General features: G+C 39.4%; 1 protein-coding gene across 2 annotated transcripts in view; it reads right to left on the bottom strand.

The window, feature by feature from the left end:
- Positions 1-2,268: 2,268 nt before the first annotated feature.
- GART (phosphoribosylglycinamide formyltransferase, phosphoribosylglycinamide synthetase, phosphoribosylaminoimidazole synthetase) overlaps positions 2,269-26,116 on the bottom strand; it is a 40,381-nt gene continuing 16,533 nt past the window's right edge. For both annotated transcript variants that reach the window (XM_082337811.1, XM_082337812.1), the window contains exons 7-22: positions 24,459-24,584; positions 23,483-23,570; positions 22,983-23,068; positions 22,185-22,353; positions 21,356-21,587; positions 18,448-18,542; positions 17,244-17,353; positions 16,446-16,644; positions 12,971-13,219; positions 12,455-12,607; positions 11,081-11,284; positions 10,617-10,748; positions 9,836-9,966; positions 8,117-8,258; positions 4,878-4,993; positions 2,269-3,692 (exon numbers count right to left, since the gene is read on the bottom strand). In XM_082337811.1, the coding sequence (XP_082193937.1) occupies positions 3,510-3,692; positions 4,878-4,993; positions 8,117-8,258; positions 9,836-9,966; positions 10,617-10,748; positions 11,081-11,284; positions 12,455-12,607; positions 12,971-13,219; positions 16,446-16,644; positions 17,244-17,353; positions 18,448-18,542; positions 21,356-21,587; positions 22,185-22,353; positions 22,983-23,068; positions 23,483-23,570; positions 24,459-24,584 (2,415 nt within the window). In that variant the 3' untranslated portion in view covers positions 2,269-3,509. The remainder of the gene's footprint in view (positions 3,693-4,877; positions 4,994-8,116; positions 8,259-9,835; positions 9,967-10,616; positions 10,749-11,080; positions 11,285-12,454; positions 12,608-12,970; positions 13,220-16,445; positions 16,645-17,243; positions 17,354-18,447; positions 18,543-21,355; positions 21,588-22,184; positions 22,354-22,982; positions 23,069-23,482; positions 23,571-24,458; positions 24,585-26,116) is intronic.

The raw sequence follows: 26,116 nt of genomic DNA, 5'->3' as shown, positions 1-26,116 counted from the left end.
TACTGTTGGATGGAAGAGGCCAGACATGTCGCGGCAGATCAGAAGTGAGGCCCAGCCTGGCACAGTGTGGATTTTGGGGGTGAACAAGCATTAGGGATGAACACACAGTTCTGTGGGAGGAGGTGGGGACCTACAAGGACCTTGTCCTTCTGAGCCCCACCACAGCGAGAGCTCCTCAGGGCACAGAGGAGAGGAGGGCATGTAAACGTGTGCACCAGTGAGGGAGCCAGAGTCTAGGGAGCTGCCAAGCAGAAGATCCAAAGGCCAAAAAGGCAGGGAACCTTTAGCAGGCAAAACAAAATGAAACAAACTCCCTTTCACAGATTGTTTGTCAAGATGATGTAGTAGTGCATACTGAACACACATCTAGACACTTTTCCCTGCTCCTTGAAAGGGAGCACATAGACATTCCCAGAATTTAATATTAAAACATTCGGATCTTGAGGGATGAAAATTAAATTAGAGGGACTAGAAACACCGGATTTCAGGCATTTTTCTTCCTTCATCCTTGCCGTCAGCAGAACAAGCAATCCTCAGCTTAACTTGCAGTAGCAGGAAAATCTCAGTTTTCTTTGTTGACTGAATGATTGGATTGGTCCAGAGAGTTGCTGCTGCTAAATAAAACCTTTTTCTGTGGAAGCTTCTTTTGTATCTGCCAGAATAATGACTTGCATGCAAGTAACAAACCAGAGGAAGAAAGCTAGCTAAGCAGCTACTTGAACAAACTAGAAAAGAAGTAGCCAGAGCTGAATTTTTCCAGAGGGGGGATCACTAATAGCCATTAGATGCAGTAAAAAAAAATGCATTCTTGTTTTGGTGTTACGTGTACTGTACTAGTAAGGGACATACTGTATATGGCTCTTGGCTGTATCAGGCTGTTTAAGAGCATGAGGCAGCTCCGGTTAAAAAGTCTAAATTTTTCCTTCTTTTATTTAATGTGTGGCTTGTGGTGTTTCAGTAGTTAGGGAGGGGAGAAAAATTCAGTTCCCTCTGGTAAGCTCTGCCATTTGTGTACAGAAATCTGTATTTGTCTCATGCACTCCAATGACTGGAGAAAGGAACGTGTACTTTTCATGATCTGGGCGAAATAGGAAGAACGGTAACAAGGCAAGATTAACAAATGTTTGGTATATATAGATAATTTTTATGATAAACACATTGCTTAGTTTGCTTTCGGTCTGTTGTAACTGTGTAGTAACTTCATGTTTTATATTGTTTGAATTGCATAGCACGCATGACTGAATGTTTCCAACCTAACAAATAAAATGTTAAAAGAGAATAGGGTGCTAGTTATTGTGCTCTGATAGGTCTCCAGACTATCACCATGGTATTGAACAACTCTCTCTAATTGTGTTCCTGGCACCCCTCTGAGACTCGGTGTGGTGATAGGCTATTAACCTATTTATTCTTTTTTACAGACTGGTAATTGAAGCAAAGCCATCTAAGAGCCAGTTCACAATGAAATTTCTTTTTATGCATTTGTAGAAATACAGTTAAGTGCTTAAATCCCTTTTGTCATCAGTCTTAGGTGGCAAAATATCTGAGTCTTGCTTAAGGTGTCTGTGATGGAATAGGGTGTCAGATTTGGGGCTCCTAGGCCGCCTGCTATTGGCCTGCCTGGCAGTGATCAAACTCCTTTTGTCAGTAACATTATATTTATTAACTGTACAGGTAGTGATTTCACCCTCGTAATCCTACTTCTTCTAACGTGTGAGTTAATTAAAGTACAATTTCTTTTGACTCGTAAAAGGTTTGCTGTGGCATGGCTACGGCACTGAACTGGGGCGGACTGCACCCCTGCCGGAGCTGGACGCTCCCCGCATCGTTTCCATTCTCCCTGAGACAGGCTGGATTTCAAGCCTTGGCAGGCAGTTTGCCAGTGGGGGAGGCCCTTCCGTGGGAGGGCAGGTTTGTAAAGAAAAACACTGGGCTGAAGACTTAGCTTTTATTCTTTGCCCTTTGCAAGCAAATTGAATTCGACCGTGTCATTTTCCTCTGTGTTTGCTTGAGCTTTATCCTCGGTGACAGATGATGACAGGAATATTTTGTCAGCAAGTTTCTTCATCACGGACCACCTGGCCACCGAAAGGTCACCACACTCCGCGAATCATTACTAACGCATGCAGGATTGCGCGTGTCTGTAACCTCACAAACTGATTTACAGTTGCTGTACTGTAGATAAAATCAGATTCTGTTTCACAAACTCCTTCTCCAGCTTATACCCCTAGTAAAGGAATTCCAGGGAAAGATTTTGATATTTAATTTTTCAGCTTCATTAGACTTTATTTCAAATCCAAACTGAGATTACGTCAACATGGAAGTACCAGAAGGACATCAGTGCACAGAACACAAATCAGCTTTCTCTGTATTAAAGGGGAGCTCTAAAACATACATAATCAGCTTCAGTCAGATGCTTCTGGTTTGTATGGGGGAAAATTGATTATTTTACTAAATACATCAAGATGTTTTCACAGCTATGCTAAAGCATTAAAACCAGGTGCTTTTTCACAAGAGTTCAGCTGTGCAAAAAAAACTTCTTGTTTTCAGAACGGTAACATTTACTGGGTTTCCATCAGTATTATTCCAGGTAAAAATACTGTTCCAAGAATAAAGGCACTTAACTTCAGCAGAATTCCTGAAGAATGTCTCACAAGCCAAGAACACATTTTGTATCTAGTCCTAACTCCCTTTCTGCTCATTCAGAAAAAAAAACCAAAACAAACCAACAGTTCTTTTGGCTCTGAACAAATCTCTGAGGGGAATTCATGTGTGGATTCACATGGGGATGCTTGAAGGCAAATGGTCAGCAGACATTTCATTCTATTTAGCATCTGATTGATAGCAGGTCCAATATTTGAAATTACGGGATATGTCCAGAGAATCTGGGCCAGACAAGATCTACCAACTTTAAAACAGAACCTATATGGAAAAAAATCCATTTCATTATCTGCAGGAATAGTTAGTGTTTTGGGAGGCCAGTTTTTCTTCTTTTGGCTAGAGATTTTTATGAGTAAAGTTTTTTGCCTTTAGCTGTCTCTTCCATTGAACCAGTTCCAGTACTTTTCCTCACAAACGCTTCACAGCACATGACAAGAGAATCCGCTGTTACAGCCCGTACGGTCTGTTAGAGAGCAATACTGATGGTCCTAAGTCAGTCTCAGAGATGCTCAGATCTCTCTGTAACCAACTGAGTGGTTTTTGTTTGTTAAGAAAGTAATTGAGAACCAAAATGCTGACCAAGGAGGGGATTATAATTAGGAAGCACGTAACAGAGCCATTGCTGAAACTACTGCGAACAGCCCCCTGCCTCAATATTCCCATTTCTGGCTTTCTCCGGATTTTACTTCAAATCTTTAACCATTTGAGCGAGAACATGACATGGTAAACTCTACATTGAAAACACTTTGCAAAGAGAATACAGTGTGCGCATTATTAGGCTGTGACCTCTGTTTTGACCAATTAAGGCGCCCCAGCTGTCCCACCTGAGGACCTTCACGGACCTGCTGCTCCTACTTCCAGTAGATCTTGCCGGCTTCCCCCACCTGTACGGCCCCGCTGGCCACGAGCTGCAGGGCAGCTGGGAAGGCTCGGTGCTCGGCCTCCTTCACCCTTTCGGACAGGGTCTCCACTGTGTCACCAATCTTAACTGGAACTGCCTCTTGGAAAATGATGGCTCCAGCGTCAACCTCCTCCTGTAAACGCAATAGCCAGAAAGTCTGTACGGCTGAAAGGGGGGGGGCAGCTGTACGGCAATGAATGTAATCCAGCTGCCTCGGGGATCTGTTTATCATTACGTTATTACAGGAACCATGAATTTGGGCTAATGTGAGGAGTGCAGAACAGATGCTGGCACTCACGCTGGCCCGTGAGGGACTAACAGAAGCGTGGGCTTCAAAGTAAAAGAGGAGGCAGGCAGAACAGCAGCGAGTAACACTTCTGCTACAGAAAACAACAAAAGCCGTGCTGACTAGGGACATGATAGGCTAAATTGGACAAAATGATGACATTTCAATTCAGGAGAGTGAATTAGCCAAGCCTTGGCACAGAGCGGGACGAGAGGACCCAGCCCATCTTTCTTCTGCATGTTAATGAGGCAGATCCCTGCTGTTTAGTTATTGTTTCTCAGTACATTGCCACACAGAGAAGAAACCCGAAGTCATATCATGGGGAAAGGAATGCAGTTTTTCCTTCTATCTGGAAAGAATAGTTTTTGTCTCTTTTTCCAAGAAAAAGCAAAAATCATGAGAACAGATTGCAGGAGCAGTGGAAAAGGGGAGGATAATGTGAAGAATGCAGCAGAGGAAGGGAGACTAGTTACTGTCAACCCCAAGAACAGAACAAGACGGAAAAAATGCTCCCTGAACTGATAAAAATGTGCATCTTCCAAGTTGAGAGAGAGCTGCCTTTTCTTGTCTTATTTTTTGACTTACATAAATTGCCAAGTTTCTCCTCTGTTCCCACAAACATTGGATTACTTCTTAGCAAATTTAAGCTCCTTGTGCCATTTCCAGTGTTGCTTTTTTTTCGTTGACAAACAAGCAAGGTTGTATGACAAAATCTAAGAAGCTGGTGTAGTAATAAAGATTTTGGCCTAGCCAAGGCTGTATATCAAGTAGGACCCCCACTGCAACTGGCAGCAGTGGGATGCTTAGGGAAGAAGTTAACTTAGGTAAAGCTTAAACTCCTGTACAGACTATTCATTTCCAGTTCCTTCTCCAGGGACAGCAAACTAAAGCACCGTATTGACTGTTATGAATGAACAAAGAGGAAAAGGCAATCAAACGTGATGGTATAAGGATGTTCCAAGCAAGCTCTGAGGTGAAAATCTTAAGACTAATGAATTATAGAGTTAAAGGGAGGGAGAAGGAAGTACTTACAGCTACGAAGTGTACCGTACAGCCTGTGACTCGGACTCCAGCTTGTAATACCAATTTGTGGGCATTTGCTCCCTTAAAAGAAGGCAGTAGAGATGGGTGGATGTTCAGTATTTTTCCTGGAAAATTATAAGTGAGGTCATTGTCTTTTAGCATTCAGCCTTACCAGAGTGTTCAAAGTGCCATAATAATCATCAGAGGAACAAAATACATTTGTGAAAAAGATTTTTCACGACTTTTGCATATGCTTGGTTTTCGGTGATATTGGCAGACAACCAGCCCAAAACATTTCAGAATGTCTCGCTATTTCAGAAAAATCAAAGACAGGAATCAGTTACAATTAATTGCATGTCGAAAGCATATTTCTCCAGTGAGTAATAATGATTAATTTTTTGATGTAGCTGTCCTTGCCCTCAGCATCTTGTTCTTCTCTTCTTTGATCACAAGCACAATTCTCTTTCTTGCAAAGTCGGAAGAACCTCAGTGCAGTTTCAAATGACATAACAGACCCCTCGTGACGAGGCAAAAATTCTTTAGCCTGGACTTTTCCTCCGCACCTGTTTTGGCTTAATAAAAGACAACAGCTGCTCATACAGGAGCCCTTCTCTCCGCCCTTCTGAAAAGCACCTGTCTACCACTACTGCTTTCCACGCGGAAAGTTGGCTGGGGGATCCTGAAATTGATAACGTAACCTCTAATGCTCAACCAGGTGCGACCACGGTTATAGCCCTGGGAAGCCTGTACCTTATGTTTCCCTTAAAAGAGAAAGCGTATGCCTGAGTTCCTACCTAGCTGTAAAGTAAGGGAAAGGGGCTGCCTGAGACCTCAGGGTCTCACCGCTGCAGCAATGCGATGGTTAAACCATGAGAAAACCTTATTTCTTCTGGCAGACCTCCCCTGTCTGCTCCTAATATGTCTGCGACAGCTCCTCCTGCCCATTCTGGACCAGAGCGAAGCCAAAAGGCGCTTGACAGCCCCAGATCTTCTCTTAGATTCAGTACAAACCCTTATGGGATAAAAAAAAAAAAAAAAAAAAAAGTGGCCATCGATACTATTTATATCACAGTATGCTACGCCCACGCCGTCTCTGCATGCCTGCTGTTTAGGAAGACTGTATGTCATCAGGATTCATTGAACACCACCTAAATGCCAAGCAGCGAGACGGAGCTGACATATGCTGGCGGAGGCAGCAGCGTACCGAAATAGAGGCTTATGATTTTGTAATGTGAAGTGAAGGCCATTTCTGGCAGCACAATACGAAACCTGCACTCTCACCGCAATAACTCAGGCAGATATTGACCTCTGCAACTTCAAGAGGCAAATGTATTGACTGATTTTTAACAATATCTCAAATGTGTTTTGTATCTCAAAAATACCCCTTTTTAAGCATCAGCATCTCCCTGCTTGCTGCTTGAGCAAAAATGTACTGGGGACAGTGAGCTGAAAACAACACTCTGCGCTTCTCTCTGAGTTTCCTCAGTTTCTCCTCACAGTATCATCAGAAACTGCTCTAAAGGAAAGTGGTTTTCTGTTTGCTTTGTTTTGTTTGTTTTTTTATTTTTTTTTTAATCTGTCCTTTTTGTTAACATTAAAAATTAACATTTCAGGGCCATTAAACAAGAGAGTTTCACAACTAACTTCACGCTGTATGTCCTTGCGACTACAGGAGAAAGGAAAGGCAACAGCTTTCAAGAGAGCAGCAACAAGAGCTGATTGCTCCTGGACAATTTAGGCTAGTCACTGCGTGACTGGGTCCAGGTTTTACTGTAGGCTCCTGTTAGCCGGCACAGATCCCTGAGCTGAACCGAATGTTTGAGCTCACATCTCAGACGGAACTGAGGGATGCTCTCGGTCAGAGCTCAGGTAGGTATCTGTTTTCAAGCTCAGTTCAGCGCCGGACATTTGAAAACATGAATTAACCAGTGCAGCCACCCTGTACTGAAGGAAGTCTCTTCTTTTGCTCTCAGGCCAGTCATATGTATAACACAAGTCCTGCGCTGTGCAGGGCGATCATCAGTGCTGGAAGTGCTCTGTCCCTAAATCAGAGGAAACTAAGCTCATCCTTTATTTGCACAAGATTTGCAAAGTTCTCTTCCATCCTCTGCACAGATACTCTACTCAAAACCCATCTCTCGTAGTGAGGGACTCCTCTCTCCTAACCACAGCTGTCTACGGCACAGACATTTACATCTTCATCTTCTGGACTCCGTAAGGAATGGAGAGAAACAAAAACAATTCATCTGACTGACTTCCGTCGACAGCTTTAGCATAAAATGAATTGCCGCCTAGGAATGCCTGTTTTGCTCCACTGATTTTAAAGAGAGGTTTGAAAAGTCGTTCAGGTGTAAGAGGTCTGTGTCACAGACGCACCCAGGGTAACACAAAAGTCACCATGTGAACAACACAGGCCGCCTGCAGAGCTGCAATGTATAGGCTGACCAGCCTGTAACTGGTATGAGCAAGAACTAGTTTAAGTAACCGTGACTGAACCCAAAGCAGAGCAAACAGTGAGAAGAGCAGCTGCCTCTGTGCAATTCAGGACTCCCGAAAAGAAACAGAAAGAGATAAGAAGAGGAATGTAACAGCTGGGGAAGGGAGAACAACCACTGAAGTAGGCAGAAGTGTTATCAGCCTCTACCAAAGACCTGGAAAAATTGTAAAAGATGACCAGAAGAGAGACACTGTGAACACTTTGGACAAACAGGAGCTGAATGTGCCTGTGAACCATGCCACCCTCGGATTCAGACAACTCCTGCGATGTCTGACCAGAAGACTGGCAAGATCTGGTTAATTGGAACTGCACAGCGCTGCCTCGTTTTGCCGTTTTGTACGCAGGCAAAGCAGCGCATCTGTTAAGGGAAGGAGTTCTCAGTGGCTGGATTCTCACCGCTCCCCAACCCACACTTACTGCTTAGGTAACAATTTGCCCTGCGCCACGTGTTTGCAGGGCTCTGAAGTTTTCACAGCCTTATTTTAAAATATTTTCTAATAAATCAAAGACCACAAGACCTGCATTTGCCCTTGGCTTCCTTAAACCTCTGTGGAAATGACAGAGGGAAGGGGAAAAATACCACCTTTCTCTTTCTCATCCTTTTCCTTACAAGATGGGAAGAGTCTAGTTTCCTGCAAACCCAGAATTAATATGGTCCCTTTTCTATATTTTTCCTGTTTTCTTTTTCCTGAGGCTAAGCTATAAAAATACTTTTTTTTTTTAAATGCATACACTACTATGCTGTGCTTACCTTCCCATTTTTTGACAAAAGGACCCGACAGTATTCGCATAAATCCAGCCAGACAGATCAGTTCAACTGAGAATTCTTCAAGGACTTTGTCAACGGCACTGTCAAATTCAGTGCGACTTTCATACAATTTATGGTCAATAACCTGTGATAATCCAAAAGATGAAGAAATATGGACATGGTGTTAACTTAATCTAAATGCCTTAAGAGCACAATGAAATCAAAAAAACAAGTAAATCTCCATGTGTGGTTCGAGTTGGGTGCACATATACAGCGAGAAGAGCAGTTCATAAATGCATGCAGCTAACAGACAAACATGCAGTCTTTATTTCTATTCACACAGAGCAATCATCAGAATAAAAAAGAGTTTTATTTTATTAGGCCCACAGCTGTAGGTCCCAGAATTTAGACACAATTTAACAACCTACAAACGTTACGTCATTGAGATAACCCAAAGTCTTAGAATGATTTCACTCAATTTAAGGCCTCTGATCATTCTAAGTAGTTGAGCCTTGCCAAAAATTGTATCACAAAACCTTGAAGGAAAGGCTAATCACAAGCTGATAAAACAGCCCCTACTGCAAAAAGGTCAATATAAGTGAGTTAAGTATTTTCCATCCAGGATACATCCTGTAATTTAAATAGGAAGAAGGCAGTGCTACATAACTTAAAACATCTACAGGCTTTTAAATAAAAATACCTGTTAATCCCTACCAGATTTACCACGGCGGCACATTTAAATATCACAAAGTAGTTTTGAAAACGCAGAACTGGTTAGCTGAAAAGGTGGCAGAGGGCACTAGAAACAGAGCCCAGCTCAGCACTGGGCTGAACTCTGCTACGAACTACCAGGTAATAGCTGGCAAGGCATGTACTCCTCGGTGTCTCAGTTTCACCAGTCACTCTCCATCTTAACCACTAAGGCTATCATCTCTCCAAGGCTGTATTTTTTCTCCTCATTATATGTTTGTTCTTCACCCACATACCGTGGACGTATTTTACTCATGATCTTTGTATACTCCCAAGTAAGAGACAGCAGCGCTAACAATCAGATCCTGCTACTATTCAAGTTAATAACAAAGCTTGCACTGGGCCCAAATCTTCCATACGTCTGTAGTTATCAGTGAAAAGTGACGGTTAAATGCTCCTAAGTCAGAACAGTAGCATTCCACGTCTGTAATGCAAATGGCTGCACAAAGGGCAAAGCAATGCAGCACTGGACCCAGCGACACTAAGGGAAACGCAGTTTGCTTTGAATGAATCCTGGAGAGCCTGAAGTAACGCCCAGGGAGTCAGTGGAAGGTCCCACTGAGTTTGACTTCTCTATTTCATTCAAATGAACTACCATGTCTGTTTAGCATGTAATTTTAAAATTAAATCCAGATAAAATAGCTTGTTACTTCAGTGCAAATGCACTGCGGTCAAATAAATGGCAAAGTTTCAACTGTAACTGTGAAAGTTTTGCCCTGGTTTAATACAATGACTTTTTCCAAAACCATCAGGATTGCTAGCAACATCTCTGAGAAGGAAAAAAGAAAGTATTTTGCTTCCCATGTTAGGTAGTTTGTCCAAGGGCACAAGTTCATGACAGGCCAAAAAATAAAAGCTGAAGGCTTCCTGTCAGACCATCTCTTACCGTAGGAAAACTCATTATCTCAGAGTACCTTCCTGCTGTAGTCAGAGCTAATGATGGCTAATTTTAAAAAGATGAGAAATACTTACCCTTGTAGGAATACCAGCTCTTTCAGCTTTCCTCAACCCCTCCACACCAGCTTTGTTAGAAACAACAAGAACTAATTGTGCGAAACTGGTGGGCTTCTTTGTGCTATTTATGAGGGCTTCCAGGTTTGTGCCTATGAGTGAGAAAATAATTAATGAATATCAAGTCGTTCCTGGAGAATAAATATAGTTAACAGCTAGAAGAGGTTTTAAACAAGCGGCAACACGGGTGAGACCCAATCCAAAAAACACTGATGTTAACAGTAATCCTTTTTTCATTGATTTTACTGGGAACTGAATTGGACAGCTGGAGGCCACAGGGTCTTACTAGCAATTAAATTTGTAAACTGTAAGTTTTGGAATTGGAATGATGGTCTGCTTCTTAGGAAGTGAGAATACTGGAAACCCTGGGAGTGCCTATATGGCAAGAAGAAATTCTGATCTATTTGTGAAATAATGCTGCTGTCCCTATAGTCCCATGCAGTAGTTGCTTCAACCTAGAGACATGCAGAAATTTGTAGATAAAATGAACACAGATGCAATTCATAGCCAGTTTGCAGCAGAGGTTAAAGATCATTCTGTTTGTGATTGAAATGGATCCAAGGGCAAAACCTATTCTGCCTGTTACGGAAAGCCTGTTAGAAGCCTATCAGAGCTTCCATGAAGAATTGCAAGAACTTCAAGAGATTTTGAATCTGAGCTGAAGTTCCTTTTTCAATAGTCTTTTACAGTGTACACTGTGTTTTTACAGTTTTACGCTGTAGTAAACAATATAAACTCTCACCTGTTCCAGAGATAAGGACAGCAACCTTCACTTTGTTTGCCTGGATTTTGCCTTGGATATGGCTGTGCACAGACAGTGACCTATTTGCTTGCAAGGCTCGAAGCATATTATGGATTTTAACACGGGCAGAGCCTGAACACATACGTGAAAAAAAACCAAAACCAACAACACGTAAATAAAGAGAAGAGAGAGAAACAGAGAGAGGAGAAAAGCACGCATGAAAAGAGATTAGTGGCACTGCTTTACTTCTCATTATCTATTTATAGTTCTGGTGACATCTGACATTGCTAAGCACATGTTCTATGAACTAAGACTGAAATCGTGAGGACCGTCATTTTAAAACCCTGTGGAAAAAAGCCATGGAGGTGCCAATTAAGTGGTTTTCAGCTAACCTCCATGGAGACCCACCAGCTAAGGAATTTAATCTGCATTTTTTTTTAAAAGGAAAATAAAAATCTAATAACCTTTTTGTAGGGAGACAACTTTCCCGATCAGCCAGGCTGCCTCATGTCTCTGTACGTCCTTGAGGACCTGCTGAGCCAGCTCCTTCTGAACTACCAAGACGGCACCGATCCCACAATTAAATGTCCGAGCCATTTCCTCCTCAGAGATGTTCCCTTCTTTATGGAGCCAGCAAAAGATTTCAGGAATCTTCCAGGTAAGAGCATCTGAAGAGAATTGAAAATACAAAGAAGGAGTGGAAATCACTACCAATGGACAAATACTAAAATTACTAGAGCGTTAAGAGGCAAGATCTGGATGGAAAGCACAGACGAAGTCTCACAGCAGCATTGGCTTGAGTGAAATCAGCTTCCATGCATGGAAACAGGATGTTTTTTCCTTCCTTACTGAACAAGACTTGGAAGTAGAAAGAAGTGTCACTCTAATCATATTGCTCCACTGCAATCCGTTAATCAGTAATTCAAAGTGGGCTCAGAGGCAGCCTTTGGAAAATCCTCTTCTTGAAGGTGACAACTCTGCTTCTAGGGGAACTATTGTACCAGAAGAATAGCCTTAAAAACTGTCACAAAAGTCTCACACTGCCCCCAATTCCAACAAAGTAAGGATGATTTATAGCAGCACAAAAAATGCTTCTGGACGTGCCACTGTAAAGGAACTCCAAAGACAGTAAGTTTCTTTCTTGTCATGTTATATTTAAAATGGTATTAACCCCATTTATACAAACTAGTGTCCACTGTGGACCAGTGTTTAAGTGACAAGTGGAACAATTATTTACATGCATTTCTGGAGTGCAAAACTCCATATTAGTTCCCTTATTTTATTCTACAACTCAATGAACGCTGCGTAACCTATAGTAACTCATTTATCTTTCCCTACTACACTTTCTCCACAAGTGAAACACTGCTTCTAGCATACCTGATGAGATTGTGGTGAGGATCAATTAAGGTATGTTGAATAGCATGAGATGTACTTGAGCTAGTAACCATTTTTGAATGCTAATCAAAGACTTCATGAACACCATTTAATTAGCAATAATTTTGTAAGTTATTGCAAGTGGTGACAGCTGACTTTGGGTTGCTTTTAAAGTTGTTTTATTTTTGCAAGTATGGATAGAGTTTCCTAAAAAATCCAATCCAAAACACCATCAGGGGAAGTGAACTCAAGGAGCAGCAGTCTTAAGACTACAAAGTGTTTTGACTGGCTCTGCTTCAGGCACAAGGAGAAATTCAGCAGCAATGAAGAAAAAGGCGAACTTATTTCTAGACAGCCAAGTCTAGCTCTTACAGTGCAAGTCAGTTGACAGGGCCACATGTACACAGCTTCCCCCAATCCATATTAACGTGCAGATATTTCTACAGCTTTTCTTTTTATCTCACCTAAAACGACACCAAAGGACTCTGGGAGAACTCTGGGGATGTTTTCCAGCAAGCCCCCTCCAGTGATGTGAGCATAGGCTTTCACATGGCCTGAGCGAAGGACGGGCAACAGAGTCTTACTGTAGATCTTCGTTGGGGTTAACAAGAGATCTCCTGTAGATGAAAGAGGATGAAAGAAAACCAGTTACAGCACAGAAAGAAATGTTAATCAATATGAAATTGAGGAAATCTCAAAATATTAATTTGCTGGATACTAACGAGCACTGTACTGCAGAGGAAAACACAATGTTCTACCTTTTTTAGCATACAATTAGTTATTTATCCCCCTCCATTAATTTCTTTCCTGCATATGTGATTCAGAGGAAAAAAGAGGACAAGAACACATTCAAGAACAGAATATTTTTTTCAGTGCCCTAGAAAAGTTACAAAAGCAAAGGCACAGACAAAAAAATTGTATGACATTTGCCTGTTCAGAAGTTCAAGTTATAATGCAAGAAACTGCATTACAAGTGGTACCTAATGTCTGATCACCAGAGATGCCAACCGGAGAAGAGAAATCGAATGATGACTTTTCCACAATCTTCCTTACAAGGCTGTATCCATTGCTGTGAACCCCAGAAGAAGCTACTCCAATAACCACGTCTCCATCAGCAATTCTCTCCAGCTGGGGCAGCATCTGCCCGCGCTCCACTGCACCGACAGCAAAGCCAGCCAGGTCATACTCTCCGGGTGGATACATGCCTGGCATTTCAGCAGTTTCTCCTCCTGTGGGAATCAAAAAAAGAGAAAGAGGGTGTTGGAAAACCATTGGGACCAGTAGGCATGCAATTTTTCAACGTTTTAAACTCATAAGGCATTAAGAGACTAGGTTTTTTAATTAGATAAATGAACATTAAAAAGAATTAAAAACACGTTTGTCACAGGCCCTTCAATTGAACACGCAATAAAAAATTGGGAAAGAACATTTCCTCCCTCACTCTGACAACCAGTAAGAAATTCCTGTGCATTCACATTTTAAAATTAAAGCATATATTTAGTGCTTCATGTTTCCAAATTTCTGCCAAGTTTAATATTCTCCATGAAAAACCTACAAGAGATACAAGAAATTCGTACAAGGACATCAAAGGAACAACATAGCTGTTAGTCTCCCTTGCCTTCATAAAGATTTTGTATATAGCGCTATCCTGCCTCCCACAACCTGGCCATCATTATCATGCCAACTCCAAACATCTAAGGTTTATTGACTCTTTTGAGAGAACACCTCTAAAAGAGGGCCTTTCCTACCCATCCGTGCAGATGAACTGTTGTCTAGGCTATTATCTTACATCCTGCTTATTAGAACATCCTCTTGTTTTGTCCTGAAAACCATGTTTTCCCTGGTAGACCTCATTCAGAGTGCAGTCTGAAAAGGTAATTTTCCCAGCTTGCACAGAAATGCACAGCACTGCTCAGACAGCAGCTCTCTCTATACATACCATACTGACTCCCCTACTGTCCTTCAGGTATAAGCTGATGGTCTTCACCGTTGAATACCTGTGTTCTGCCTGCCACGGTCTCCTTCAGTCTAGAGAGGGGAACTTGCTGTGTTTGGTACATGAAATGAGCACCTACTGCTCGCTCCAAAGTCTTCCAAACAGGCATCTTCACGCTATCCCCTCATACCGGGGAGAAATTCTCCCCAGCTATCCTCACAGCCATCTCATTATTCTCCTTCAAACCCCTCTGCTGGTCACGATGGCTACAAGAAAAGAACTGGACAATGATTAAGTTGCCATTATATTATGACCTCTGCCCAACATGCTGACCAGCACTGTCTTGTTTTCCTTTTGCACTTAACAGGTTTCATTCAATACAAAATTCTTCTCTTAGCAGGAATTGTCCCAAAAGGGGCTCCAAATTTACCTGAGCGATGGTGGAAGCTGCTCTTGTGCTCAGTGCTTGACACTGCTCAATAAGAGATTCTCTGGAAGCTTTTCCAGGTTTCTACATTACATTGCTATAATCAACTTTAAAATCAAAGTTCATTTGCTTAAATACATTAGTTTAAATCTGTATTTAATAATGTTTGTGCAAAACCAAGCATGTAGATAAGCCCTTCAGTACCTCGCTGTCAAGTGGTGTGATGAGCTTAAGGTGGTTGAGCTGAATATTCAGCTATTGCAGAAATGCAAGGTAGGAATTTAGGAACATGCTTCAAACGAGACTTTTATGAGATGATACTATACAAAGACAGATATATATGCTATGTGAATGCACAGTGAAATGAATGTGTGAAGTTGGAGCCCAAACTGAAATTTATTTTGATGATCCAGGCTACAGAAAAGCATTTCTTCCTTAGGTTCAGAGTTACTGCATCATCTCTGTCCCTTCTTTTCTGAGAGTGCCAGAAATTTGGGGAAGAAATCATGGTTGTTTTATTTATGAGTTCAGTCTTATTTTTATATTAGCACAAAAACATATTTACTAACCCATTTACAATTTTGAGAAATTATTCTCTGTTAATTAATTTACAACATCCAAAGCCCTTTGTAGTTTTAAAGTCTTCCAATTGGAAATCAAATCTTGAAATGTCAGTAAGTAATTTCATAGCAAAATTTCACATAACATGTACTTATGCTGAAGTATGAATGGTTTGATTATATTTGATAAACTGAGAGAACACCTTAAGACAAACATAAAGCTAACAGTTCATGCAGAAAAAAAATAAACCAGAACATAAATAGCCCCTTGTTCAAAGCTTGTAAACTACCTCAAAATGACACTCCCACTTAGAACTTGTTGCTAACTTTCTTAAAGAACTGGAAAAAAGGAAAGAGCGACAATATTACCAATTATAAAGTGGTACCTAAAGTCAGACACATGAACTGTCATTTTTAGTCTCAAATTAAAGGTCTTTTTTGAAAAATCATGGTAATTCTCCATGTCTGTTTTTATAAAAAAAAGAAGGAAAAATGAAAAGTATGCGAGAAAACTGAACTGTCTGGGTTTTATTGCTTTAAAATTTAACCCTGCGTTGTACTCCTTTCATAAACTACAGACTTATACAAAAGAATGTATTTTTCACTGACCTAGAAATATTTTTATTGAGTTGAACAGCTTTAAAGCTGTATTTTCTAAGATTTAAGAAGTGAAAAATTGTATCATTTTCGTGGATAACTAGATTACTGTATACCAGAACACATACATAATTTGTTAGCAAAATGTATTATGTACTTGCATTATAGGGCTGAAAAGGAAAATGTTTAAATTTGAGTCTTAACATCTTGGAACATGCAGATCTTGGTGCAATAAATCTTCAGCAAGCCTTCAGTAGACAAATAGTTTTGCTATTAGTTTTGTAACTAACGAAACCTCGTTTCTTTTATGTTTCTGTCTTGTGGGTAACTTCTGTGTCTTAAGTAGTGAGCTTCAGCTGAAGCTTTTGTTGCATTCATAAGGACATTCTCTGGCTTTCTAGTTTTATGAAGCCTGTGGGAACACAATAGCTGTGAAATCTCTACCTTGCCGTTAAATTTGGTTAAAATCAGCCAAGAGGTTCAAAGGATAATATGTACGCACACAGGGACATGTGCATGCACAGTAACACATATAAATCTTGTTTCTAGAGGAAGACTTGAGGATTTCCTTTAGGATAAAGGATGAAAATAAACAAACCTATTTGGCATGTTTTAAAATTTACTTGAAAAATACAAAGAATTAAAGTACAGGAATTGTTAGTTTTCTAGGGAGCTGTTATAGTTACGAAATTAAATGAAAAGATACGAATAAGAAAATTTATATGCAACTTCCTGAGCTAAGGGCAAAATTTGTAGAGTACTGTCTCCTTCCAGTGGGTAGAGATTATGTTCTCTGAAAGCAAAGACATGTGATGCTTTGTTTTCTTTTCACTCCTCTAAGATTCTTCAGTAGAGTAGGAAAGCAAACACATTAAAACCAATTATGAAGAGATTGCGTAAGATTTTTCATATCCTTCAAAGGAGAGTGTTCATACCCAAAAGAGCACATCCTGCCTTTTTGCAAGCTTCAGCTATTCCTGCAATGACACCCTGAGCCACTTCAACGTCAAGTTTGCCACAGGCAAAATAGTCAAGGAAGAAGAGGGGCTCCGCTCCTTGAGCCAAGATGTCATTGACACACATAGCAACCAGGTCCTGACCTATGGTGTCATGTCTCTTACACACTTGTGCAATCTGCAAAACACAGCGAGAGAACCCGTTGGTTAGCTTTGAGAAACTGAAACACAAACAGAGAGTCTGCAGTGGAAGAAGGGGACCAAAATCATGCTGTTCCTCCTAGATGCTTTTTGAGGAGAACTTCAGTTATTGTGATCTCTGTGAGCCTCTGCTAACATTTTATTTTAGGAATTGTTACTTTCTCAATTGGCAAGTATAAAAGGCACTTTACGGAAGGAGACTGAACTGGAAAGGGTTTAATTGCAGCTTGCGTAAACACAATAGCAACCGTATAATTAAATGTTTTTCCCCATGAGTAATCTTTTTGAGGGTGGAGATTATACCTTAATGACATGGAGTCCCTGATTCTGTACTGAATATTAAAAATGAGTTGTTTTAAGCATCATTTCAAGTATGGCTATTTACATGCCAGAATTTAAAAGTATATTTAATCCTTTTGCCTGAAGGAGGGCAATTTCATTTTTCATTCCCTTTTGAGAAATACAAATAGGTATTTTTAAAAGACAACTGATATTTTCTGTTAAAACATTAATGATGTGATTAAGCATTTTCCCTTCTGTGCTATTTTCCTTCCTTTACGTGGATTTTCACATTACCTTGAGTTTTGTGCCAACACCATCAGTTCCAGATACCAAGATAGGATCTTCATAACCAGCTGCTTTCAAATCAAAGAGGCCAGCAAAGCCTCCAAGTTCTGCATTGCAGCCTGACAGCCAGAAAACAGGAAAAAAGAGTAAACTTTTACTTTCATGCGTTTCTCCAGGATCTCCAACACAAATTCTCTCTGGTATCTGTCAACACGACTTTGCTTTGTCACGAGGAAAGTTTTCTCTGATATTTAGAGCCTCTTCACAGAGGCACGGGAGCTCTTAAGTTTGCTTTGTCTTATTTCTTCATTATTACCTAAGGCTAAAAATCCAAAACTTTGTGATTAAATATTCAATAATTACTGTGACTGATATATTTCCCCCTTGCACTTAGTATTTTTCTGAAAACCAGAAAAGGAATTGTGGTAACAGATTGAAGCCCACTGCTTTCTGGGAAAAGATGACAACTAGGCATTTTCCAACTGAAATTCTTTATCTCTCTGTTATTACTGCTAGTTAGAGTGTATTAAGACTCCTTGTTCCTAAGACTGGAAGTGACTAGTTGTGCTAGCCTGTGTCTATATACAGTTTTCTCTCTATGTACATCTGACGCTGTCTGAAGGTTCTCAGTTAATTTGAAGTTAAAGGGTTATTATATACATGACTGATATTTTAAATCTATCAAACAAATCACAAGGACTTGCTAGAGCAAGATGTGCTTGAGTTCACAACAAAAAAAGGATGAATTGATTCTGTATTAACCAGGCAAAAGATGTGTCTTCCATATCTATCTCAAGTAATAGATAGTATCTCTGAGGAATTCTGCATCTCATACACCTTTCTAGACATTTATCTACAAAAATTGTATAGTTCACTGTGCAAGAAATAATAATCCATGTCATCAAAAATAGCAGTAAATGGTAGGATTTTTGCTTGCATTTAATCTTTTAGAGTGCTGAACTGTATTCTCTAGCATCCTTAACACACATGACATTCAGGAGATATTGTTTAGAGTCATTCTGAAAACATCTGTAAATTTAACTAAGGACATTTTTAAAAAAATCACAGGCATTTGCTTACCACAGATATTTCTTGTGTAATCTAGAAACATGCAGAACACATAAATACGAGCTTTTGGATCAAGATCAAGATCAAATGATAAGCCTCATTGCCATGAACTGACCGAAATGGGAACGGAAGGTACAAGTCTTACCTGACCTTGATGTGGCTGCAGCTAGGGGTTTAATTTTCTGAACCAAAGTATTCCCTGCTGCGATGTCTACCCCACTGTTTTTGTACGTCAGGCCTCTGAAAGATCGTTAAAAAAATGTTATGGCAATTGATTACTAAATGCACAAACATAAATTTTAAAATAATATTTACTTCTTTACATCATTGCATCACTAAGGATTAACCATTCAGAATCCTATTCTGCTGCCAAGTACAACTATCTTTCCACTTGTACAGTAACTTTGCTCATATAAAATGATTTCTAAGATTTGCAGTATTCATTTCAGGCAGGCTCAATGGCTCAAAGGTTAATCTTTTTGCTGTTTGGCACCTGTCCTCACACATATACCTGAAGATAGGGAGTATTACACCAAAGAAACAGAACTTCATGGATTTGCACCACAGAGAGTTTGCCATAAGCAGTATTCAAATAGTTCCAGATATCTTGAAGACAGCATCAGAGCATCAGCATCACACGCTATCCAGTCAAATACCAAGATAAAAACCAACCAAAAAAGAAAATCCAACAACAAGGTAAAATAGGTGGAATAACAGATCTGATTTTGCTAGGTTTGAATACCTGGTCTGGATACTGAGGCATCAGTAGTATAGTTCCTATGCTCAAAACAAAACGTATACAAAAATGCACTGCCAAATCAGACCACCTCAGCACCTTGCAGGATCAAGCTCAAGGTAGCTTTTCAAAACTGAAGTATCACACAAATCAATAGTCCTCTGTGATACTTTGAGAGCTTTACAACTGTAGCTTAAAGGTTGCCTCTCCTTATCATCTGGAATGATAACACCACAAAACCAGTCGCACTTCTTTTTTACTTAAATGGGCTTTCTATTAAAGTATATCTTTTTAAGTTTATTTAAAAAGAACTAAGTTCCTAAGGTCCATTTTAGCAATCTAGAAAGAAATGTCCATAAGCTCCAGGTTTTTCTTTTATATACAACCATCCAGTACAGAAAATACCCTTAGTACAAACTGGTGTATGTCACTTGTCTGTGCATATGACTGACTGGAGACATTAAGTATCATATCATATTTACAGAGGGACCTTTTCATTTTGGAGGTAGTGAGTTTAATGACTTTTAATTACTAGTTTTACCAAACATCTCTCACTCCAGTTAAGCAATTGTTACTTCTATGCTGTCAGCGGCATGAATCAGGCTACCTGGTGCACCTCTATTTTAGGTTCACACCTCTTTTAGCTCTCTTACTGATGTGATTCAGTATTAAGTTTAAATTCTAAGGGTGAAACACACTATTAATTAACAAGGACACGTACAACAAAACAACTGGCCAAAGAGCTGCGGTAACACGAAAATACAAAGATATCTGCACTCACGTTATATCACTGCTGAAAAATTTGCAAGAGGAAAATAATTACAAGAAGCAGCTGTTCAGCCTGTGAATAAGAGTCAAGGAAATATCAGCCTGCAATAACATGAGACCAGTCATGCCCTTTCAGTCCGAACGTGATGAATATTCAACATATTTTCACCTTATTTTTAAAAGCATGGTATCTACTTTGACTCTTTAAAAGGAGACTATTGTTCTAAAATATTTTTAATTAAATAAATATTCTGGATATTTTCACAAAGTGAAACACATAGGACTTAATCCTGCAAAGCTGCCAAGAGGAGGCGCATCCCCAACTTTACTGAGCCAACCATCACCCTTCCTTAACTGTGTGCAACACAGAGTCCAAAGTGAAGGGTGCCTGACTGACTGTTCTTCCAGTTTTAGGGTGTCTGAGCAAAAGCTGGTGCAGAGTCAAGGTCAGTGAAACAGGGGCTGATTGTAAACAGTTCCCAGGAGTCTCCTTCACAAGCTAGGGATCCTCCCAGCATACGGGCACTCCAGTCAAGAAACGTGCTGGCCATGGCCCATGAACTCAGTGATTTAGAGAACTGTTCATTAAAGTACCTTCTTTTCTTGCCTCACACAATGACTTGATTTTTTTCTACTGCAATACAAATACCAATTACATGTTTTCACATAAATTTCTCAAAAGATGCACAGTAGTTGAGAGAGAAAGAAGACTAGATACAAATGCCCTTGTTCATTTAGTAAGTTTATTGGTCATCATTTTACAATATACTAATTGGTACACACTGTCAGCAAAAATGAAACTCTTACTAATACGCTTCAAAATACTACAAAATAACCTATTATCAAAAGTTATGTTTTGAGCTAACTGGAGACCAGGCAGGCAGATATGCTTCATATTAGGTAAAAATAAGTCTAAAAACCCGCAAGAAGCTCTCAACATTAGGGAGACAGTAGGACACACTGCTTTAAAAAAAAACCTGTACCCACACCATCTCCAGATTGTTAAACTGAATACTGTGAAAATAAAAGGAATAATAATAAAAAGGAGGGATAAATTCTACCCACGTTGTTAGTCAGCTATTCCATTAAAATGCATATCCCAACAAGGCAGGTGTTTCAGGACCATTTTAACCATTTCTAAAGACTCTAAAATGAACCAATAAAATAGCTCAAACTTTGTTCATACATACATTTAATTATATTAATATTAGACCTATGGACAACACAAATCTAGAGCAAAAGCTATGGTTTAGAGCCTAAGAACGAGAAGTTCACCTTCCCTAAAACAGACATAACAAAGATAGCAACACCACAAGTTACTCCTGTGTGCTGGTCACTGTAGTTTAATGCAGACTTGGGAGAATAAGAACATGGATGAGAGAGCCATCAAAAAGCCTGTTCCTTCCCCGGCTGGTCTTACTTAGATTGCTCACAGGGATGATAGTTAAAACTTGTCTAGAGTTATTCGTAACATCAACAACAGTTTATTAATGTAAACTAAGTCCCTTTTACACCAGTTATTTCCATTTCAAGTATTTAAAATATCTACCTGGATTGTCTCAGGAAAGCTATAGCCCGATAACCAATGTCCTTTCTATAAATGGCACCCTTGAAGTGTATGGCTGCTACTCCCTTGTTGGCTTCTTGCAGTGCTGTCATCAGATCCTCTTTAATAGCAGTTACTGTAAGGACTCTTCCACCACTAGTCACCACTTTGCCATCCTTTAGGGATGTGCCTGCGTGGAACACCTCCAATCCTAGTTGCTTAGCCTTAGAAAGTCCTGTGATCGTTGTTCAATAAAAGAAATGCAGAAAATTCAGTTGATTAGAACATTCTCTATTAAATTACACATTAATATCTATTCAGCACTTACTGACTGTGTCTAGAAACCGCAATCAAACTCAGTGTGATCATGCTAGGAAATAGGAATAAATTTGTATAAACTACATTTTGAGGAGAGACAAGTCTGCTACTTTTATGCTCAGAGACACAGAAAGAGGTATTTTACTGAAATATCTGCATACAACATTTAATTCAAGCTGGATTTTATACTTCACTGACATAGAGACCACAAAACTTACCAGCACGAACATTATATAAGAATCAGCGATCAGCCCAGAACTACTTTACTGTAACACATATTAAAGAAATGCTACAGAACTTAACAATATAGTGCGGAAATTTAAAAATGCTATGGGTGCGTTACCAATAAACTTGCATGCATGAAAATTCAGTCGTCTCTTGCTGACCCATAACCACAAGATCTAAAGTTTCTATGAATCTGAGTTACACTGATTCACCTTCATCTGGCAAAAGAGAGAACGGAGAGAGGGCAGGAGAGGAATCAGACTTCTGCAGTTTCTCCTGCTATGTTTACCTGTTATTTCCAAACCCTTAGGATATGTTCCTGGATACCCTTCACTAGCCATGACCACCGTCACAGCTGCACTGTCTTCAAACCAAACTGGCATGGAACTAGACAACTTTTTATTGATAACCGCTTGCATAACTTCATACAAATCACTTTTCAACAGTGGAAGAATTACCTACAAAAATACAGATTAGCAAATTAAAGAAAACAATGTACATTGTTATATTTTCTTCACTGAGCTTTTAAAAATACTAATGCAACTGTAAAAATAACATTAGGTAAGTATGTTCATATACTGTATTTTCACACATATATACATACTGTACATAATCTATGTACCTTTAAAAATATTCTTCCTTGAAGATAATTTCTATAGGCGAAAGAACTGCTACATATGGAGGGGAAAAAGTAGAGGCCAAAGAAACCTATTTGTTCTGAAGAATGGAAATTAAGGGTTTTGTTCCACTTGTCAACAGGGAGTGGGGAAAAGAAGGGTTCACTTCTTTAATAGAGTAAAAAAATAAAAAAAAAATCCAACTCCATTCCAGAAAAGATAGGAAAGTGCTGAGTTTCACTCAAGCTTACCCTTGTAAAGCCTATATTTGAGTACAACCTGCTGAAATCTTCTCTGGAATGGAGCAATTTCATAACAGACCTTCTGTCTTGAATAAACAAACCAAATGTTTTAAATCTCAGTGCAATTAGCTAATTATTCAGCTGAAAGTTAGTTAAGAATAATGGTAGATGGTAATAGACTTTCTACTCCCATAGTGGCAAACTCTATCTACCTACAAAATAACTCACCTGACATTCTGGGTCACCAAATCTGCAGTTAAATTCTAGAACTTTAGGTCCATCGTTGGTAAGCATTAATCCAGCATAAAGCACGCCTGGAATAAAAAATTATGTAACAAGCTATCTAAGCAACTGCATAGGTCATTTGTTTTGAACCTATTCATAAGTGTTAAAAAGGATGCCACCTGTGTTAATTTAAAGGTAGGATGTTAACACTTTAGAAATGTTAAAAATATATCAGGCAGAAATAGTTGTGGTTACAATTCTGCATCTTATTTTCATATGTTGTCCTTTCTCTTCTTCCTTACTTGATGATTATCCACCATTAATGAAATGATATCCATTAATTTCAATGGACTCTAAATCAAGCCACTGATACCAAACCCCGTTTCCAAATAGGTCAAAGTTATCTTCCTTAATTTACAGTGTGAGTTAGGCCTATAAAGAGGACAAAGTAAAAAAACCTGTCTTTCTCCTTATGCTTAAAATCCCCAAACTTCTATACATACCAAAATAGGGGACACCTTCTTTCCTCATGCCGTCAACAGTTTTCTGAAGAACAGTATCTCTTATTTTCTGCAGTAATTGTTTAGAAATCTAATAAAACACAAGTAGAAAACAGTGTTTGTAAAAAGGGAGCGCATGATTTTTCCTACTGTGATGGCTAGTGTTTTTAAAAGCCAAGCAGAACACTTGGATGATCTCTTGCTCACTCCAAAATGTTTCATACAACAGAAAGCTAGTATTTTTTTCTCTTTCCACAGACAACATACCACAGCATTAAAACACCGGTCTGCATTTCTTCAGACACTTTTCCATGCTTAGATCTACATGTGCAAGCAATCCCACTGGCTTCACTGGAACAAACCATTTCCACAGACATACTGGCATTTAGATAAGGCCTCCCAAAGACAAATCACAGCTGGAAAGTATAGTGATCAATGATCAAATTTTATTCAATAAACAAGATTAATAGCTTTCTGTATGAACAAAACCTATAGTTTTTTTGAACTTGAAAAAGAAAAATCTCTGGCCATGACATAGGTGAATAGAAAGCAAAGTCAGTCCTTTTGCAAATAGTCACTTGCCAAACAGAAACCAAACTACCTTGAGGTACAGCAAGTGAACTAAGCTCATTATTAGCTTAGTCTAACACAAGATAAAATGTGGTTTTAAGCACTTAGTTTTAACAATCAGTATTTCATAACGCTTAAAAACCAAATCAAAATACAAGGTTGCAGAAATAACATTTCCACCTTTATAATTAAAAGTAATTCAGTAGAAATATCCTCCTCTTTAGAGAAACAAATTTAAGTTATGGACTTTACTTGACTATGTCTGTTTTAGGCAACTCTTTCCATCCGCACGAGCCCACTCTCTTCACTCTCTTGTTCATCATGATGGAACTAAAAATTCACACATGCTTTCAGTACTAGAACTGTAGCACAGCTTTAGTGAAACATCTCCTTGTCAATACATTTTTACCTGAGGTGCTGGGGAGTAAGCTCCCATCCCTCCAGTGTTAGGGCCTTCATCTCCATCCATTAATCGCTTGTGGTCCTGGGCTGGAGGCATGGGAGCAATTGTGATGCCATCAGTGAAACATAAGCACTAGAAAACAAGGAGAATAATTAAAACTCCTGTGTATGATTAAAAATAAAGTGCAAAAAGTGCAAACGTATTTGATTTTCAGTGTTGCAAATGGGTATTTAAGGGTATAAATTCTGTCTCCCTGATAAAACAAACTACAGTATTCTAAACATTTCCCTTTTCCCTCTGGAAACAGTGCCTCAGTTTATATGACCTTCCTACAGAAATTAACTTTCATATAACATACAAAAATTACAACATAACATCAGTAGTTGTACTGAAAAGAAATACTCAAAAAGTTAAAAAAAAATTAAAATACTCCACGAGGGAAGTTACTTCTTCCCTCCCCCTTCCTCCCCCCTGCCCCGGAAGGAAGGCATTACATTCCTTCCAAGATTTCCTTTTCCGTGTTGATAAAACTATTTACTTTTGAATTATTTATAAATTACTTATACAGCAGATGCTTTAATCCTCAATGTCTTCAGAATAACAATCCTGTTGGCATCTTCTTTAACTGGAGGATGACGTTCACTGTCTGGACTACTGCTAGCAGTACTCATAAAAACATTTTATAATGCTAATTAAAAAACAAGCAAGGATTCCCCGATGAAACCCAAAAATGACAGAATATTAATATATTAAAAACTACAGTCATTTGCAGAAGATGAACTATTTTGACAGGCAAGGCAATCAGTATTTTTTCTTCATTGTTGTCAGTCATCATAGAAAAAACCCCTTTCAACAGCACATTTATAGTATTGTGTTATATTACAGTAAGTCTGATTGATAGTATTCTAAGGACTAATTAAGAGCATTACATATTTTCCACCAGAGAATGAAGATCTGGATAACTCCTCAGTTCCTAAAAAGGTCAAGCCAACCAGGAAAGAATAAGGATGACCAATATCTGCACATCTAATTTCTTCATATTGGGCAGGAAACTAGACTATGCAAAGACTGGCAACAGTTGGAGATGATCGCTTACTTCATAAATACCACCACCTCCAAGATGAATGTTCACAACACCCAGCATAAGTCAATTCCAGCTCCAGGACTCGGGAACCTGAGCTGGTACTTGGCTGTTGTACTTTGTGTGATGCAAGTGTCAAGTTCCCCTGTCACCTCAAAACCTAGGCTCTAATTCTCCTTTTCTCCTTCACACTCTGCTAATTAAATCAGATATACTTTTTTAAACAAAGGAGCTGAATCGGCTTAAAATGAAGGAAATGTTCTCTCTACATCTGCAGAGTAAATCAACACTGTCAAATCATTCAACAGCCTTTGGTTCCAGATCCTTTGTCCCCGGGTGCACTTCCACATTGCAATCTCTCTGGCAATGAAACTGGTTAAAGAGGATCCTGCCTGCACCTGTCCTGAGATGATTGTTCCCTTGCTCCAAAGGAGTTTACTGCTCCCTCATGATGCAGTTCAACATATTCCCTTCATCAGCAAAGCTGATTAAAGAAAGCCTCTATCCTCCCTTATTCCCAACCACTCCTTGCCTTGCTCTGTACTGTACCATCCTGTTACTTGTGCTGATTCAAACAGCGCTC

This window comes from Platalea leucorodia, assembly GCF_965183815.1.
Source record: "Platalea leucorodia genome assembly, chromosome: 2".
NCBI lineage: Eukaryota > Metazoa > Chordata > Aves > Pelecaniformes > Threskiornithidae > Platalea > Platalea leucorodia.
Note: the sequence above shows the minus strand (reverse complement) of the source record. Positions and strands in the feature narration are given on the sequence as shown.